This window comes from Tachypleus tridentatus, chromosome 10 (genome assembly GCF_004210375.1).
Source record: "Tachypleus tridentatus isolate NWPU-2018 chromosome 10, ASM421037v1, whole genome shotgun sequence".
In the NCBI taxonomy this organism is placed as follows: domain Eukaryota; kingdom Metazoa; phylum Arthropoda; class Merostomata; order Xiphosura; family Limulidae; genus Tachypleus; species Tachypleus tridentatus.
Window position 1 is genome coordinate 75,550,027 of NC_134834.1, and position 19,138 is coordinate 75,569,164.

General features: G+C 35.6%; 1 protein-coding gene across 2 annotated transcripts in view; it reads left to right on the forward strand.

Moving 5' to 3' along the window:
* The window catches only part of LOC143229605 (uncharacterized), a 108,893-nt gene that overhangs the window by 31,920 nt on the left and 57,835 nt on the right, over positions 1 to 19,138 (forward strand). The window contains exon 2 of one of the 2 annotated variants that reach the window (XM_076462167.1): positions 12,077 to 12,261. The exons of the other annotated variant lie outside the window; for it this stretch is intronic. Coding sequence (XP_076318282.1) covers positions 12,077 to 12,261 — 185 coding nt within the window. The remainder of the gene's footprint in view (positions 1 to 12,076; positions 12,262 to 19,138) is intronic. 2 annotated transcript variants of the gene reach the window in all.

Genomic DNA, 19,138 nt, shown 5'->3' on the forward strand with positions numbered 1-19,138 from the left:
TGATTTGTTTTAAAATATATTTTGTTTTACACCCATATATATAATTCTTCATTAACCTTAATAAAATTTTGTTTTATTATATTTTAAAGATTGCTAATCTTTTTGACCTGTAGTGAATGTATTTATGTTGTATATAAATAATCAAAAGGAGTTAAATTGTATTCCATTATTTTAGTTTTCATGTCTTTCAAATTCATTTGTGGGCTGCTGTTTATGTATTATTCTTATAAATTATATTACACATCTTTTTACTTATAACTTACAGAGTAAAAGTGAAACTAAAAAAAAACCAAGACATAATCCTTTAGAATTAGAAAGAACATAATATATATATCAGTTTCATGTTAGTGTGCAGTAGATCGATGGTTAAAGAAAGGATAGGTGTATATTTTTCTGTTGATTGAATGTTTCTCTGAACTTGTGTATATTTCAGAGGATGATGACTTCTTCTCTTGTTTTCAAATTTTCTGTATATGTTCTCATGTTCAAAAACCAAGTAAAATATTTCCCTAGAGCTTTTCTACATGACTGTATGTTTATGTAGGTAAAAATTTTACATTCTTCAATGGATGGAAACATATTGCTGTAAGCTGTATTTTCAGTAGTATAATTCAGTTGTTTGATAGAGGGAGATGCTTACCAGGATAATGATAGATCTAGAAAGTTCATAAAAGTATTCGTAGACTACCTAGAAAGTTCATGATGATTTAGTAATCTAGAATTTTTGTGGAATTTGAAGAAATGAGAATACATTATAAATACAAGTAACACAAGCAGGAATAGTTTTATTGTCTTGAAATTTTTGCACATTGTACAGTATTTCCTGTACACTGAATTCGAAACTGATGTCCATTTTCTCTATCATGTACAGATTTTTCACAAGATGTAAAATATACTTTGACATAAGTGAATCATTTTCATTGAAATAGGATTACACTTTGTTGTGATTAAAATTTTGACAAACACTGGCAACAGATTATTCTGGACCTGTCACAAAAAGAGAGTTATTGATCTTTCTAGAACTCATGAGAAACACTCTGCTAGTATATAAACAGTTAACAGGCTGAATGTTGTATCATTTCTGGATAGTTTTTGTTTGTGTATGCACTTTGACATTATTTTTTTCTTTTCAGTATTACTTGTTTGTTTTTATGGCAACAAGTGGTTGTGTAGATTACCCGGACATATTGTGTTATATTTGTGATAAATTTGTTGTAAAGAAACGAAGACAAACATGAGAGAATTTGTCAAAAAATCATATCACACATACATTGAAATAAAATTTGGGGAACAAGACAAATCATGAGCTCCACACAAAGTTCACACTGTTTGTGTTTAAAAGTTGAGACAATAGATTAAAGGTATGAAAAAAAGACTAGAAACTATAAATGTGACTGTTTTTTTTGCTCATGTAATGTGTAAAGCTACAACACTCAAAAATAAAAGGGAAATTTCTCATATGAACCTTCAGTTGCTATAAGACCTGTTTCTCATGGACCTGATGTACCTGTACCTATTTCACTGGAGATTCTTGATACAGTTTTATCTGATTCTAAATCTTGTATTAATAGAAATGATGAAATGGATTGTTTTCAACCTGAAACATCTGGTGGACTAAAACTTTTCACACAGGGTAAACTTAATGATTTGGTGAGAAATTATATAAAGTAATGTTATTTTTGAAATCTGTGTGTCTGAATTATGGAAAATTCAGTATTAAAACTATAACAATTTTTATTAAGTTTAAATTTGCAGGTCGGTGTAATTAGTGTGTATGAAGATTTAGTTAGAATTCATTGAAATGTCCAATGAGTTTTTTTGAGACATAAATACCACTAACAAGGAATTTGTGTTGAAATGTTTGTAAATTCAGGCCAACAACCTGTGTCAAAGGGAACATAACCTATAGTAGTTAAGCATTATGGAATGAATGATATGTTGTTAACTAGACTGGTTGCTTTATTTTTATCAAATTTCCAGAAGACCCAAAAATGACCCTCTGTACGATGTATGGTAAAGTTACACTGACATCAAAACCAGTATGTTTGTTCTTTTTTCATACATCTAGGCAAATTTAATGTAATTTTTGGAATTTATTGTATGTATAAAAATGCACTACAGTGTTTTAAGTCTTAATTAATCATATTGACTAAAATAATTAGTTTCTGGCCTTCACATTTAATAAGCATCATCACGGTGATTCTACTGATGCTCATAAACTCCTTTAAAATGGGTTTTGTGAGGGTTTATATGAGCCGCCTTTAAGTCTGTCATGATGTTTGGTGTTCATGTAATCATAAGCTGTTTGTTTATAAGACACAAGCTCACAGATAACTTCTTGTGATCCTTTTGGCTGCTACAACTCTGTTACTTTAATTGGCCTAGACTAATGATGTTACGCAGAGTGGGTGACAGATTAATTTAAAACCCATTTCCTTTCTAGTAATTTTCCCCTTTTAAACAACACTTTTCATGCTGAATCTTAACTTGGAATGTTTTGGTACCCTGGTTAATAGCCTCAGATGCTCTCCTGTTAATCCTTTTTCTCTTCACAGTAATACAATATTTTTAAACTATACAGTAACTGAGTAATTAAGTTGAAGTTGAACTTTCCAGATTAATTATTAGTGAATTTAGAACAGCATGAAGAATGTTAAGAAATTTGATTGTGACTTAAACTGTAAGGTGAAGGTTTTATTTTCTGCATGACTCGTAGCCACAAGAGGTGTCATACTGATCGCAGATTGTTATAGTTCAGTTCAGATTTCACTTTCAATTATAAGCATGTCTCATTGTAGTCAGCTGTTTTGTTGCCAGTATTTGCCCTATGGTATCTTGGCAGGTAAAATATATTTTATTTTTCAAAGGACACCTTAGGAATAGATATTGATACAAAATGGTTATTGCCAAAACAGTTCTTAATGCTACAGATTCTGTGATTTAATAAGGTGTATTTTACATTAAAACTCAAATCAGCATTTTATGCATTCATAAATTACAAGTTTTTTGGCCAGTACTTGATGATATGTACTTTGACTGATTTTACATATGTTATTTCTTACATTTGTGTCAAAGTAAGTATATACTAAGGAAATTAGAGAACTGATTTTGTGGCCTGTATTATATAATCAGTTTAAACATAATTAAGTGTTTATTTTAAGTACAGTATTATTTATTGATAGTCTTGTTTTTGTTTTTTATAAACTTGTAGGTCCACAGATATGTTGTTTTTGATAAACTTTTGTGTTATCAGTCACTTGGATTATCTTTTGTATAGATTCTACTGTACATTTATTTTATTTATTCAAACTTTGCTGTTTTTATTAAATTCTTTTATTGCAAAGACTTCCTGGCATCAGTAGTACTGCTAGTTTTGATCCTTCTACTTACAGCATCCTTCTTCAATCTTGAATAAATGTAGCTTTGCATGCACAAACTAAGGAAACACACAGAAAACTTCTTAAAACAGCTTGCTGTAGATGGGCAGCCTTTTTTTAGCATTTGGAACTTTAGTTCAAGTGGAAAAACAAAATAGGTTACAACTGATTGAAAATTTTGATAATGCCAGTATAGTTAAAGAATTTATTATTTTATTGCAGGGGTAAAATTCTCAAAAAAAAAAAAAAAAAAAGAGAAAACTATAGAGGTATTCAGCTGGGTGAAGTGGACCTGTTTTTGAGAAATAAAATAAAAATCTGAATGTAAATATACAAGTTGACAAAGCAGCTCAGTAAGTCCTGGTACCAATACTGTTTTAAAAACATAAATTCCAGTACTCAGTACCTTTGAGAACTGGAAGAATTTCTCCCCTACCAGAAGCCATTCCTGAGAAAGTGGCAGTGGTTTTATGTTCAGCAGTAGTTTTTGTAGAGCTTAGTCTTGGAAGCCAGACAAAAAAAATGGCACTAAAAAGAACTGATTTTCATTAGAATAGTCAAGCAATATATATTAGTTTATTTTTAGTTCCATATTGCCTTACAGGACATTACTAACTTTGGTTATGCAAATATAAGTAATCTAAAGAGAGAGTGTTGATGACATATTCAGAAGTGATGGAAAGGTTTCGATTCTAGCAAAGAAATACACTTGCCTGCTTGTGTCATCCACAACTGATACTGATATTGGAGCTTACAATGAGTAGCTAACAAAATTGCAAAATGGCAGTCACCTTTGTCTTCTAGGTATTCAATGCATTTCTCATAGAGTTCAATTGGCATTGAGAGATAGTATATTTAAATCATTTGCAAAAGTCAAAGACCACATGACAACAACTATGTATTACTTATTCAACTAATCTGGAAAGTTCAAAATGCACTTTGAGACAATTTCCAGTGGATTTGTTATGCAACATTTTAATTTTCTCTAAGTGCATGATGCATGGTTTGCTGCATACATAAATTGTGGAGTAAATCATTTACTGCAAAGTGGGTAATTTTTGCTGAAGCAAAAGATAATTTCTTTTCTAGTTTCAAAGAGAGAGTAGTATCTGCTAAATTTCATGGGCTATAAAAAAAAAAAGAGAGATGAAAGATTACTTTTCTGACAAAATATTGCTTGTACAGCAAAATTGTGCTGGATGCATATTTTCTTCTGTAAATTCAGCTTTAAAAATAAAACGTTTTATGTGCAAGATACTGCTTATGGTATAAAAAGCAAATGATGTTCTATAGGAATTCAGGGAAGAAATTTCAAGTACATAGTAGGAAAATATTTTGAAAAAGTTCAAACTTGAACTGGAAATGAAATCGGATTTCTGGCATCTCATGCACACTTTGTTTAAAGTAGGATACCAGAAAAAGAAAACAGGGAAAACACTATTGTTAAAAGTGAACAACAGTCCAATAAACAGTGTAGACTGTGCTGAGAAAACTGTAGACAAACAATCATTCCAAGTGTACAAGGATTGTCTTAAATCAAAATTGCCCTTATTTGAGAGTAAACTTTATGAAAGTAGGTTTTGGATAGATCCAGCAAACTGAGATAACACCACCTGGGAAATTGAATGTTTAAATTTACTTGAATAGCATTTTTATGATACATTAAAATGGATTATATTGATAAAACTGAAATAAGTGAACAGCATAAAGAATTTAAGAAAAATGTTTAAGAACTATATAATTGGAGTTAAAACTAAGGATCTCTGCGAGTGTATGCTACCATACGGAAGAGAGGAATTTAAGAATGTTTGTATGCTGAAGGAAATGGTGTTCTGACCAAGGTCCAGTAATAACATCATTGAGCCAGGGTTTAGTCACCTTTTCCAGATGTTTACTGACCAAAGCCTTAGTTTAAAACATGCAGTATTGGAGAGCCTTCTATTGATTAAAACAATTTTCTATGGAGACATAAAAAAAAAGGAATAAGTCGTGAACTTGCTTTTAATATTTAATTTTTTGAATAAATAATGAAAGTGATGTTTTATTTCCTTGTATAGAAAAAACTATCATTTTTCTCTTGTTTGTAACTTACATAATAGTAATTACCATATGGTTATAGTCATGATGCTGTATGCCAGATGTTAAGGAGATTGTAACATTATAATGTTTCCAATTTTATTGGATATAAACATTTTATTGATTGTTGCTTTGTTTACTCATCAGATTAATATACTAGATAATATTTGTGCTTTTTGCCCTTTCTTTGCCCTTGAAACATGACTATAGGTTCAGTTAATAGAAAAACAGTACAATTAAGTCAATGTAAATTAACTTTTATTGTCTAGTAATGTTAACAAGGAAAAGAAATATTGCATCATCTCACTAATGGCCCCTTTGTCCCCTCAGTGTGGATTTCTGTGCATGATGAAGGGACCTTCCAGAGAAAGTTCTGTTCTTTCAGTTAACCTCGTCTGGGATCTAAACATCCATCCATGTGTTTGCCATGTGTGGTGACCTGTGGAGGGGAGGAGAGGATCCTGGTGGTTGAGGGGTCCAACCCAAACACACCACTTTGGCCTTGAATTCCTATAGACAGGCAGCCTCCCTAGGATCAATCTGCTGGTCCCCTTGGGCTAGGGTCAGTCAAGTACCAGTGTTGCATGTTCTTAACAAGTGTTGTAGACATTGTATCTGATCCTGGTGTTTGGGTATAGTGCTCACGAAATCCTGGTATTGCTGCAGTGTCCTTGTTTGGCATTGTAGTGCATCCCTTCATAGGGCTTCATGGTGGGTTGGGTCAGTGGACACTGAAAAATTCTTCTTTTTATTATGAATCCTCCAAATAAAAACTTAAATAAAATAGTGAAAAACTGTCCATAGGTGAACAATCACATCTTGAAGATTCTGAGCAGCAATCTTCAACATCTGTAACACCTGTTGTACCTCATTTTCTTATGCTACGTTCTCTTTCAGACAAACCTTTAGGGCAAATGTTTCCCTTTTTCATTTAAAAAGGACCAGAAGGACTTTCTGGCTCTCCAAAGTCAGAAAGCTTCGATCTGGTAACATTGGTGGAAACATCCACATTTCAACACAGTGAACTCCTCTTGCATTTAAAAGCAAGTGGAGATATACCTGTTGAGGTTACACCTCATGCTACTTTGAATTTGTCATGAGGAGCTTTTGTTGAGAGGGATTTGAAGAACATTCCCAAGTGAGAGATTCTTGCTGGTTTCTTCACCAATAGAGTTTCTGCAGTGAGGCATATCTCCATTCACAAAGTTGGAATTATGATGCTGACCAGTGTCTTCATTTTAACATTTACATCACTGTATCTATCTGCCACCATCAAGGCAGGTTATCTTAATTGCAAGGTACAGCCATACATTCCAAACCCTCTCGGATGCTTCCAATGTCAGTGGTTCAATCACTCAAAGACATGTTGTGGTTCCTTGACATGTACTCGTTACGGTAGCAAGGACCACAATGTCTGTGAATGTGAAACAGACCCTCATTGTGTCAACTGCAATGGCTCTCACCCATTCTAATTTCATTCTTGCTCTAAATGGTTGGAAGAAAAAGAGGTGCAGCATTTGAAGACAATTCTAAACATTACTGACCCTGAGGCTCAAAAGTTGCTGTTCACCGCTTCATTTTGGACGTATGCTGTTGCACTTTGTTCCAGTACTACAGTGGGAGTGCAGACAGATCTCTCTGTGCCTCCAAAAGAATCACTCTTAAACCATACAAAAAAGTCTTTTGACCTCCATGGTTAAAAAAGTTGATGAATCAATGTCAACACCCATCTCTGTCCCAAACATTCATTCCAGCAAACCCTAAGATTCACTTCCTTTGGTTCCAGGTATGGGCATTTCCTTGGGTACAACTTCTTCTCCCATGCCAAGATGTAAAACGATCATTCATTCATATTTTCAGTCACTGGAATCCTCTTCCAACAACAAATACCTGCCCAATCAATCCAAGATAGGATCCATGGAGACCGACAGACCAATCTCAAATAAAGATAATAAAGAAAAAAGGCATGGTCATAAACACAAGGTTTCTCCACCCAATTTGCCTACACATAAATAAAAATGGCCATCTTGATACAATGGAACTTTCAAGGTTTACGTTCTAATCTGGATGACATCAAAGCAGTGATTGCTTCGTACCATCCTGTATGTCTTTTCTTACAGGAAATATTTCTGAAACCTGCTGATACAGTTACCTTTTGGCAGTTTTCTTTGTATAGAAATGACAGGCTGTGTAATAGACAAGTGCATGGAGGGGTGGCACTGTTGGTTGATCAGCATGTGCCGACCCTGTCTTTGTCTCTCAACACACCCTTGGAGGCTGAAGCCATCCATGTTTCCTTGGGTCATACCATCACTGTTTGTTCTCTCTACCTGTCCCCTGGAAAGACATATGATCAATCAGACCTTGATGCTCTCGTTGAACAGCTGCTGTCTCCCTTTATAATCCTGGGGGATTTTAATGGACATCACCCCCTCTGGGGAAGTGCTGATATTGATGGGAGAGGTTGCTCCATAGAGCGTATGCTCTTTGATCACAACCTTTCTCTTTTCAATGCTGATTCATATACTTATTTTAATGTGCCTAGTCAGTCCTTTATTGCTATTGATCTCTCAATTTGCTCCCCTTAACTATTCTCCCACTTTTCATAAAGAGTTGACAATAACCCATGAGGCAGTGATCATTTTCCTATAATTTTGAGAGAGACTGGTCGTGGTCAATGCAACCTGACCGGCATGCCCTGATGGAAGCTGGATCAAGCAAACTGGCCCTCTTTTACTGCTCTTCCAGAACTTGATCCTGTCATTATCTGTAAGCCATCAGTAGATGACTGAGTGGCAGCAGTAACTGACTGTATTATACAGGCAGCTGCTTAGGTCTATTTCTAAAATCTCGACACATTTTCCATGATATCCTTGTCCGTGGTGGAATCTGGAATCCTGCCTGCCACATGGCATGAAAAGCTCAAAAATGGGCCTGGGATATTTTTTTATAGGTATCCTACATTCTTTAACTGCATCACTTTGGAGCAGGCCTGTATACATGCTTTGTGGGTAAGACATCAAAGCCAGAAGGACTCTTGGATTAAGTTCACAACCAGCATATCTTCTGTCACCAGTTCCAAAGTCATATGGGACAAGATTCAAAAGGTCAGTGGGCAATATAATTCTGTCCCCATCTTGATCTTGCTCTCTGTTAGCCAAGAAGTAGCTAATACCTGGAGCATTACTGATACTCTAGGTGAAAGCTTTTGCCAGGTATCTAGCAATTCTGCTTTCTCCTCCACCTTCTTAGCCATCTATACTTGGGCAGAGCAATCACCTCTTTCCTTTCAAGCTGATCGTCTCTGTGACTATAATTATCACTTTACACTGGTGGAGTTCAAACTGCCCCTTCATCAGTCCGGTAGTATATTGTTCGGATCTAATGATGTACACTATGAAATGCTGCACCATATATCTCCTGCTTCTCTTGCTATTTTTCTGATTGTTTTTTAACCAGATCTGGCAGGAGAATGCTTTTCCTGATGTCTGACACCAGGCTATTGTCCTACCTTTCTCTAAACCTGGGAAAGATCCTAAGATTCCTTCAAACTGCCGTACAGTTACGGTAAGACCTTAGGGAGGTTGGTTAATGCTTGTGTTGTTTGGTTTCTTAAATCAAACAACCTCCTCTTGCCACCCCAGCATGGGTTCTGACTATAGTGCTTCACCATGGACCACTTTATTTGACTTGAATCAGAGAAGCCTTTCTCAAATGACAACATCTTGTATCAATATTCTTTGACATTGTGAAAGCTTATGATACAACATGGAGGAATGGCATTTTGCAAGACCTCCACTTATATGGGCTAGGTTGCCATTTGCCCATTTTTATTAAAAATGTTTTAATGGACAGGCGATTCCAAGTTCATGTGATTTTGATATTTTCTTATTCTTTTCTACAGGAACTTGGAGTCCTTCAGGGCTGTGTTTTGAGTGTCACACATTTTAGTATAAAGATTAATGCTATCACTGAACAACTCTCTCTTACTGTTGCAAACAGGCTGTATGTCAACGACCTTCATCAGTCGTCGAATATGAGGTATAACTTCTCTCTCTCTAAAACCGTTTGCATACACTTTTGCTGCCAATGGAGTATTCACTCTGATCCTGAACCTCCGTATCAGTGAAGTTGTGCTACCTGTGGTCCCTGAGACAATGTTCTTGGGGCTTATCTTTGACCATAAGCTGACCTTTATACCACACATCTAGCAGCTATGGGTCAGATAGATACAAGAGCTCTGAACATCCTCCATGCCCTCTCTTCCACCACTTGGGGAGTGGATCAGTGTTCTGTGCTAAAGATGTATCATGCTCTTTGATTGAAACTAAACTATGGGTCACTGGTCTATGGCTCAGTCAGAACCTCAGCTTTGAAGATGCTGGACCCCTTCATCATCAGGGACTTCAGTCCTTCACTGGGGCTTTCTGCACTTCAAAGCTTACATACAGAGTCTCATGAACCTCCTCCACACCTCTACCATTTGCAACTGTCTTTACCATATGCTCAAAACTTCGATCCTTACCACAGCATCCCACCTGGGGTTGTGTTTTCCTTCCTCAGTGGGCCATACTATTTTGGAACAGATGATCTGCCTTTGCTCCTTTCTGGCCTTCGTATCCAGATGTCGGTTGGATGAATTGGGTCTGTCTTTTGATAACATTGCTGTATCCGCTGGTCAGCCCATCCTACCATGATTTATTACAGTCCCCAAATGTGACTTTTCTTTAAGTCATCTGAGAAAGGCAGATACTCTGGATTGGAAATACTGTCTGTTATTTGCTGAACATTTTTCAAACCATTCTTCTATCCCTGTTTATACAGATGGTTTGAAATCAGGTGAGTCTGTGGGGTCTGCCATGGCTTGTTGTGGTTTAGGGGTTGTGTGCAGAATTCCCTCTACAGTTTCTTTGTTCACTGTTGAACTGTACACCATTTCTATTGCCCTGGATCACTAAGCAGTACTCAAATTGCACTATTTATACTGACTTACTTAATTCTCAACCTGTTTGCTCTGGCACTATCACTGCTGTACCTATTCCATACATGGATTATGGTCCTGTATTCAAGGCTTGGCTCCATGCCAGTTGGCAGTCAATTTGGAATGAGCAGTGTGAAAACAAGCTTTTCCAAATAAAACCCTCTGGACTTTGGCAGTCTTGCTTCCATAAGGATCAGAAAGAGGAAGTTGTCCTAACTAGACTACACATTGGTCACAGTTTTTTAACTCATCGTTTTCTTTTATCTTGGACTTATGTACCTTTGTATTGTCTGTGTAAAACTCGGTCACAATAAGCCACATTTTACTGTCTTAGCATTGTTATGACTCTCAATGATGGCACCATTTTAAGTGTTTTGTCCCAAGGTTTATCTGAACATTAGACTGTTATTGGCGATGGTGACACTGTCCACCTTAGAAATATTTTTAGTTTTTTAAAAGCCTTTACTCTTTTCAATGCTATTTAAGTTTTTTAATTTATACATTAGACCTTTTTTAATGTGATTCTCTTTAAAGAATCAAAGTATATCTAGTTTGATTTGAAATTAGAAAATGGCCGAAATGTCAAATAACTCAAAACCAGCACTGGAAAGTCCAACTTCAGGTGTCTAACGCTGACGTTTGAACTACCCATTAGACATCCTGGCGAGTTATAATAATTAAAATTTTGCTACAAGTCTTTTAAAACTTGTATTACTTTTCTTTCTGAAAATAACCATTATGTCAAATAACTCAAAACCAGTACTAGAATGTCCAACTTCAAGTGACTAAAGCTGATTTTTCAACTCGCCCGCTAGTCTTCCTGGCGAGTTATGATAATTACAGGAAGTCCTTTACAATTTGTATTACTGTAGTTTTTCTCTTAATACTGTAAACTAGATATAAAAATTAGATTTAATGCTATTTATGTTTTTAATTCAAAAATTAAACTTTGTTTTGTTTTACCTTAATTTCCTTTTATGAATTATAATACTTTAATTTTAACTTTTTACCAGTTATTTGGCACAGATAGCCTAGTTGCCTTGCACCATTAAACACCAAACCCAACCAACCAGCCTCTGTGTACTGTTTTACAGAAGCTGTTAACAGCCCTTGTGCGCATCTTTCAAACATCAGGGTGTATTATTTTGGTGTTATAAAATTTGACCAAGTTACAGATGTTTGGCAATAGCTGTTCTGAAAGAACAAGATAACTTCAGATAATATTTGGGGAAAATTAATTTTTTGTTCATGTACAGTAGTTTTTATTGCTGACATGTATATGTTATCTGTTTTCAATTTTAAGAAACATAAAAATGAAATATTATGCCCATTGTAGCAAGCGAACTAAACTCAACATTTTAAACTCTTGATTATCTAATTGCTTTTCTGTTGTCTTGGTTATGAAACAATAAACTGTAATTTCTCTGAAGTATATAAACTTTATAAGATAAGGGATTGCTTGTCTTATTTGTCCAGTACAATTCTAATCTTACTGTTTTTTTTTCAATACCATTTGCTTACTTCAGTATATGAAAGATGGATGTTAAAATCATTTTAGTGATATGATGATATTTTATATATATTTTAACTGTAGTACCTTGGTGTTTGCTTTTCAACAGCGCTATTTAAATTATTTTTTCAGAAACTCTGAAAAACGAAAAGAAAAGTCACGTGATGCTGCCCGTAGTCGACGAAGTAAAGAAACTGAAATTTACTCTCTGCTTGCAAGTCAGTTACCTTTTGCTTGCTCACAGTTAGATAAAGCTTCACTCATGCGGTTAACCATCAGCTACTTAAGAATCAGACAACTCCTTAACCCTGTTGCAGGTATTAACTTTAAAAAAAGTATTCAGCTATGCATGAACTAAATTGTACCACTAAACATCCTCAATATAAATTATATGCTTAAAATTTTATTTAATTACATCTATGTTGTATCATTTAAATCAATTGTGATGTATGTTAACAAATGTTCAAATTAAGAGGCAGGTGGTGTTTTTGCATGAATGTAAAAAGATAGGTTATGTTTTAAGCTCTGAACTTAAGTGTTAAGGACTTTTTAACTCTAACTTGTGACATTATACTTATGGTGTTTTCTTAAAATGATTTTAAAAGATTTTATTACAGTATAAAGAAAGAAATTTTACATTGTTCAAGTTGTTTTTTTACAGTTTGAATTCTGTTGTCACTATTGAGTGATAGAGGTCAAATGGTAGCTACAGTATAATTATGCCTCTTTAGGTGTCATGATACATCTTGCTTAATAATATTAGTTTGGTCCTCATTAGGTGATATATATATATACTCTTCAAAAAAAGAAATGCAAAAGGGATATTTTTGTTATTTTAAAGAGAAATATATGTAATAACGTTACAAGCTCAGAGTATGTGATGTTACACGTGTTAAGGCACTGATTGTCAGACCAAAATGACAATAAAAGTTGTGCACTTTGAAAACGGAGGAAAACATTGGATTTTTTGCCAAAACGCATGCGTGTCCAATAATTTTGTTTGAGAGATCTGCATGTTCTGCAAGTGCAAAATCCCTATAAAAGTGACAGGTTCTCGGTTTTCATAGCTCAGTGTTAAGCCACCGACACACAATACAGTTACGCCAAGACTGACTGAAGCACAACGCAACAACGCCATTGGTCGCTTGGAAGCAGGCGAATCTCGATCAGATGTTGCCATAGTTGTGAATGTCCACCCAAGCACCATCACAAGGCTATGAAATCGTCACCAACAACATGGATCAACTTGTGACCGTCCACGATCTGGTTACGTCACCTTCGGGATAGGACCACCACTGCGACGTCTACTGCCTCAACCATACCAGGGCTGCGTAGGATTTCCAATCAGACCGTACGCAACCGTGGACGAGATTCTTAGGCCCCATGTGCAACCCATCATGGTGAACGTCAACGACATTTTTCAACATGACAACGCCCGTCCTCACACAGCCCAATTCACCACTGTCTTCTTGAGACACCACAGCATCAACGTTTTTCCCTGGCCCTCCAGATCACCAGATTTAAACCCCATCGAACATCTTTGGGACGAGTTGGACCGACGTCTGAGACGGCGACAACCTCAACCGCAGACTCTACCTCAGCTTGCAGCAGCTTTGCAGGCTGAGTGGACAGCCATTCCACAGGATGTGGTTCGTCATCTCATCGCTTCCATGGGCAGGAGATGCCAAGCAGTTATTGATGCTCACGGGGGGCATACTCGTTAAAGACGTTGAGTGACGTTAAACTTCACCTAGTGAGCGTGAACTTCGCCTTTGCAGACTTTGGATGTTCAGCAGTGAATGTGCAAAGTTTCACACATGTCATATAGAACTACCCGGAATAAACTTGTTAACAATTTGTCTCATATTTTGCCTTTTGCGTTTCTTTTTTTGATGAGTATATATATAAAAGTACTTTCACAAATAAAAGTACAGTAAACTCTCGTTGTAACGAAGTCGTAGGGACCAAAGAGAATTGTTCGTTACAAAAGAAGTTCGTTAAAAAGGATTTTTTTTTTCATTCACTAGCCAAGTCTGGTAATGGTAGGCCCTATAACTGACGGCTGTTGCAGTACCGGTAATTGGATTAAAGACTCAGAAGTCACACGTGTGTAAACACTTAAAACACATTTAATGAAATTCAAAAGGACAATTAACAGCACTTGTAAAAAAAAAAAGTAAAAAAAATAACATTCATAATATAGATATATGTAATTATAATGTACAGGATACAAACACCAGCAAGAACGTCTTACTGGAGTCACTTGAAATATTGCACAAAGCTTTTTTGCGAACTGCTGTCCCTCAGGCACTTGGTCACAAAACGCTCCATCATGTTTAATTGAGAGATAAACTGTCCTGCGTTAGCCTGGTGTTCAAGATATCTCTGAAGTTGCAGGCACATCTCACGAGCTGCAGAATGTGTTGGGATGGGGGGTTCCTCATTGTCGTCATCTTCACTTTCACTGCCATTTTCTGGTGTCTGTTTATTTTGCACCATGGCCACAATATCACTGTCTGTCAGGGGCGCGCTAGTGATCAGATCATTATCAGCAGTCTCGTAGTTCTCTGCTGTGCCATCCACCGTAAACCCAGTGTCATTCAGCCGTGTCAAGAGCTGGGCCAATGGTATGTCATCCTCGGGGTCCTCACTGTTTTCTGCTGGCTCTGGAGAGGAGAAGCCACAAGTTCTGAAGCAATTGGCTATGGTTGATTGCTTTACCAATGACCAGGCAGAGCGTAGCAGTCGCATGGCTTCAAGCACAGTCACAGTGAAAACACTTTTATTGTCTATTGAATCAATAAGACGCTGTAGCAGTAGGGTGCAATAATGATGTTTTAGATTGGCGATGATGCCTTGGTCCATGGGCTGTGTCTTGCTTGTGGTATTGGGAGGCAGGAACACCAGCTTGATGGCCTTAAGTCCAGTGGGGTTGGAGTGGGCGGGGCAGTTGTCAATTATAATAAGGACCTTTCTTTTCTGCAGCACAAACTTTCGGTCAAGTTCTCTCAGCCACTCGGTGAATAGATCTAATGTCATCCAAGCTCGCTTGTTGGCTTTGTATAGTGTTGGCAGCGTTTTGACATCTTTGAAGCAACGCGGTTTTGCTGCCTTTCCTAAAAAAAAAAAAGAGAAAGAAAATGTACATGGTTAATGTCTTGAAATTAAAAATGAAACATTTACATGTCAATAATCTGAAGAAAATCATAAAATAACAACTTCTATAGAAAACACAGGAAAATATTTTTACCTGCTTTTGACACTCACCTATGACAAGTAAAGGAAGCTTCTCGGTGCCGTCCATATTGGCGCATACCAAAACAGACAGCCACTCCTTCGCTCGCTTCCCGCCATGACAGGAGTCTCCCTTGATAACAAGAGACTTGTCTGGCAGAAGTTTAAACAATAAGCCAGACTCATCTGCGTTGAAGACATACTGTGGGCTGTAGTTTTCTAGCAGGCGTGGCAGTGTTGTTGATGTCCACTGGTTTGTTTGCTCTGGTTCTACACTACCAGACTCGCCACAGATCGTACGAAATTGAATGTCGTGTCTTTTTTGAATCGCGTTAACCACCCATCACTCATGCAAAAGTCAGTGATTCCCATTTGATCAGCAAGTTTTTTTGCCTTTGCTTGCATAAGAGGCCCAGAGATAGGAACATTCTCTGATCTAGCATTTTTGAACCACAGAAGCAATGCCGCTTCTAGGTCAGAATATTTTGCAGTTCGCATGCGTTTTCTCTTGGGACAAAAGTTGTCTCGAGAAGACAATATGGCCTCTTTATTTTTCAACCATGTTGACAAAGTGTTCAGAGGCACATCAAATGCTTTTGCTATTTCTGTTTTGTTTTAACTTTTTTCAACTTCTTCTATTGCTGCAATTTTAGTTTCTATCGATACAAGCTTGCGCTTCGCCATGATCAATGATTAATGATCTGTTTAATTTGACTGTGATTAGCCTTTTATAGGCCACAGCATGCAGGCTGCCCAGGCATAATCTACTCAAGCCATAATCTGAAAATTTTATATCTAAGCTAATTTTTGCTTGGAGGGCGGGTGAGTTGGGGCGGGGAGGGGTTTAAAGTGTTATTGACCATAATTGTTGTAAAAACATTGCTAGGCTAATCTACTACCCCATCTGCAGTCCGCTATTTCTCAAGTGTAAGATTTTGATGGTGGCACCACACATTGTTGCGCGGAGACTGACTAATTGCACTTGCTAGCGGCGTAGCGGGTGGTCGGCAGCCGGCAGCGGTGACAATCAATTTAGGGAAGAAGAGAAAAATAAATATCTTCGTACCTGGTTCGATACAAAGGATGTAATATTGATGCTTTTCACACCCTAGGGACTATAATTACACATCGTTACAAGCCGACACTTTGATACATGCAGTTCGGTTCAAGGGGCTTTTGTTACTATGTATTTATATGGACAGTTGGCCGGACCAGTCAACAACTTCGATACAAGTGATATATTCGGTTCTAGCGACTTCGAAGCAATGAGAGTTTACTGTACTCTTTTGGAAGCCTAATTCTGTAAACAGATTATGTAAACAATCTTTGTAGAAAAGAGGAAAATCATTTTTGTATTTCTTTTTCACTAGTGTTCTTATTGGAGAGTATAACCAATATTCAACAACAAATCGTATTTTAGATTAAAATGTCTGATTTTATTTTTATTCAGATTATCTTGAAAGCCAGGAAAAAAGTTTCTTGTGTGATAAAAGTTGTTTAATTTTAGTCATTGTTTTGTATTTATGCTTGCAGTAAGTTTTTTTTTCAGTGAAATATATTTAGCTTGTTGCTATCATAAAATAATTTGATACTACATATGCTATTGTAAGCTATATTTTTAATATTGTAATTTTTATGTTAGTTAAAGGGTACATGATAGTAAGATAGACCTAAAATGCCTGAAAAATGATAATTTAAAGATTTTCTTATAAAAACAAAGGTAAACAGTACAAGATAGTTGGGAAATGTTCAGCACTGTTTTATGATAGAGAATTGAATCGGTCATTGTGTTTTCCTGCAAGTATTTGGATCTGGGTGTTAACTTGTTGAGTACCTCTGAATATAAAATCTGATTTTTATTTTAGTGTTGTTAAAAATGTTTGAATATTATTTGTAACATAGGCCTACAACAATGTTGAAGTGTACAGGCTTATAGAAATGTTAAAGAAAGAAATAATTTATGATAGGTGAATTGAATGTGTTGTCATCTTCACCAGATGATTTAAAAGAACCTGCCAGTGAAAAAAGAACAATGCACATATTGCAGCATCAGTTTTTCAAACTTCAGAAGAATAAGGATCTTTCTTATAATAAAAGATATTGATATCTAGTAAAACTAAATATAAGAAAACTAAAGGAGGAAATTGTAAATTTTCATCATGGTTAAATATCCTATATTAAAGTGAAATAAAGATATCAGCATGGTTCCAGTTACCTGGCCAATCCTCAAAAATTCATGCCAACTCAAGACATTTTATTGTTCCTTTCAAAATAAAATATAATAAGCAGACCCATGGCTATAAGAGGACAGGATTTGAAACTAAACGCAAAGGAAATCAAATAGCAAAATGAAAATATGTACATTAAAATTATTTTTGGTACCCTTTTTTCTAGTGTGTAATACTCTAAAGTCATTATTGTGTACTACCATATATCTTTAAATGTGTTTCTTTTTCAACACTTCTTGCAAAACTGGGAAGAAGTGTGCATGATGTTTTTGAGTTTCACCCCCTTTGATATAAAGCATTGCAAAGGTGACAATGGTAATTGGAAAAACAATTAAAAATGATCTAATGTTTCAAAAGTATGTATACACATACACATGAAGATTTTTGACAGATAAAAATATTTTATGAAAAGTGTAAACATGTTCAATGAATATTATCTCTGAAAGTCAGGTTGTCTGTTCCTTTGTGTAGCTGTTACACGCTGTTTAATGCTGTGCTTCAGGTCCTGTATATATAGAAACCTGTAGTAAGTTAGGGGGGGGGCTACTGTTACTAAGATTTCCTTCCCTTTGTGGAACATGAGAAAATTGTGAGGTTAAAGCCTCAAATGGTAAAGTTTGTTTTTATTAATTCACTGTCTGTGTTACTTTGTGTATTATCACAAGTTCTGCAGTTTGAAGTTATCAGTGTCGTTTTGTTATATTAACATATAAAAGTAACATTATTTTATTTGTATACCACTTTATTATTTACTGGTAAAGAGAAACTTTAGAAAAGGAAATAAATATAGGTATAGCTATCATCAGTACTTCAAAAACAATGATGCAAATAAGATAGTAGGGATGGCATTTGCATCATCCCTACATAATGGCACAGGCATACAGTGTAGTAGAATGTTAATAGACAAAAGTAGAATAAATTAAACTCAGTTGTGGTTGAATAGTTATTTATATATATATAAATATTGCTGTATATTAATTCTTGCCTGTGTTATTATTTAGAGATAACGCAAATGTCATCCCTACTGTCTCGTTTGTATTGTTTTTGAATGATTGATGTTATCTATCCCTACATTAACATCTGTTTCTGAAAAGTTTTTTTCTTTACTTGTTTCTTTGGGTTTTTTTAATGCAGTGTTTCAATAGACATAGAAAGGCTGTATTTCTAACCAAGAACCAAACTGTAAATACAGTGAAGTTCCATTTGTAACATCTAATGTTTAACTAGTATTTGCTAGTAATTCTTGTTTCACCCTGTACTTGTGCTTTTTAAAGAATGCCACATTTCTCTGAAAGAAAAAAAAAAGTAACTTTAGGAGGTAATGATAACATTCTTTACACTATAATTGTGGTTTTTAAAATTACCACTAGTTATTAAAAATACTTATAAAAATAGATACTCTGTTTGAAACTGTCACCTCAGTGAAATTGGCTGACAACATTGTTTTATTTGTTAAGTTATTGTGTAATAAAAAAGAACTAGAAGAAAGAACAAACAACTTGAGGTTTTTGCTGTGATATTTATATTTACAGACATTCCCAGAACTTGTGACCCAGTCATAATGTATATATTATTATAAAAGGAAACACTGTATAGTGTTGTGAAGTTCTTATGGGTTTATTGCTTGAGTATATATTTTTCCTACCAACCTCCCATACTCTGATAATTGGCTTGATGGCCTGATATTTATTTAACTTACATATTTAGTACCTTCATTTTTGGCTTGGCATGG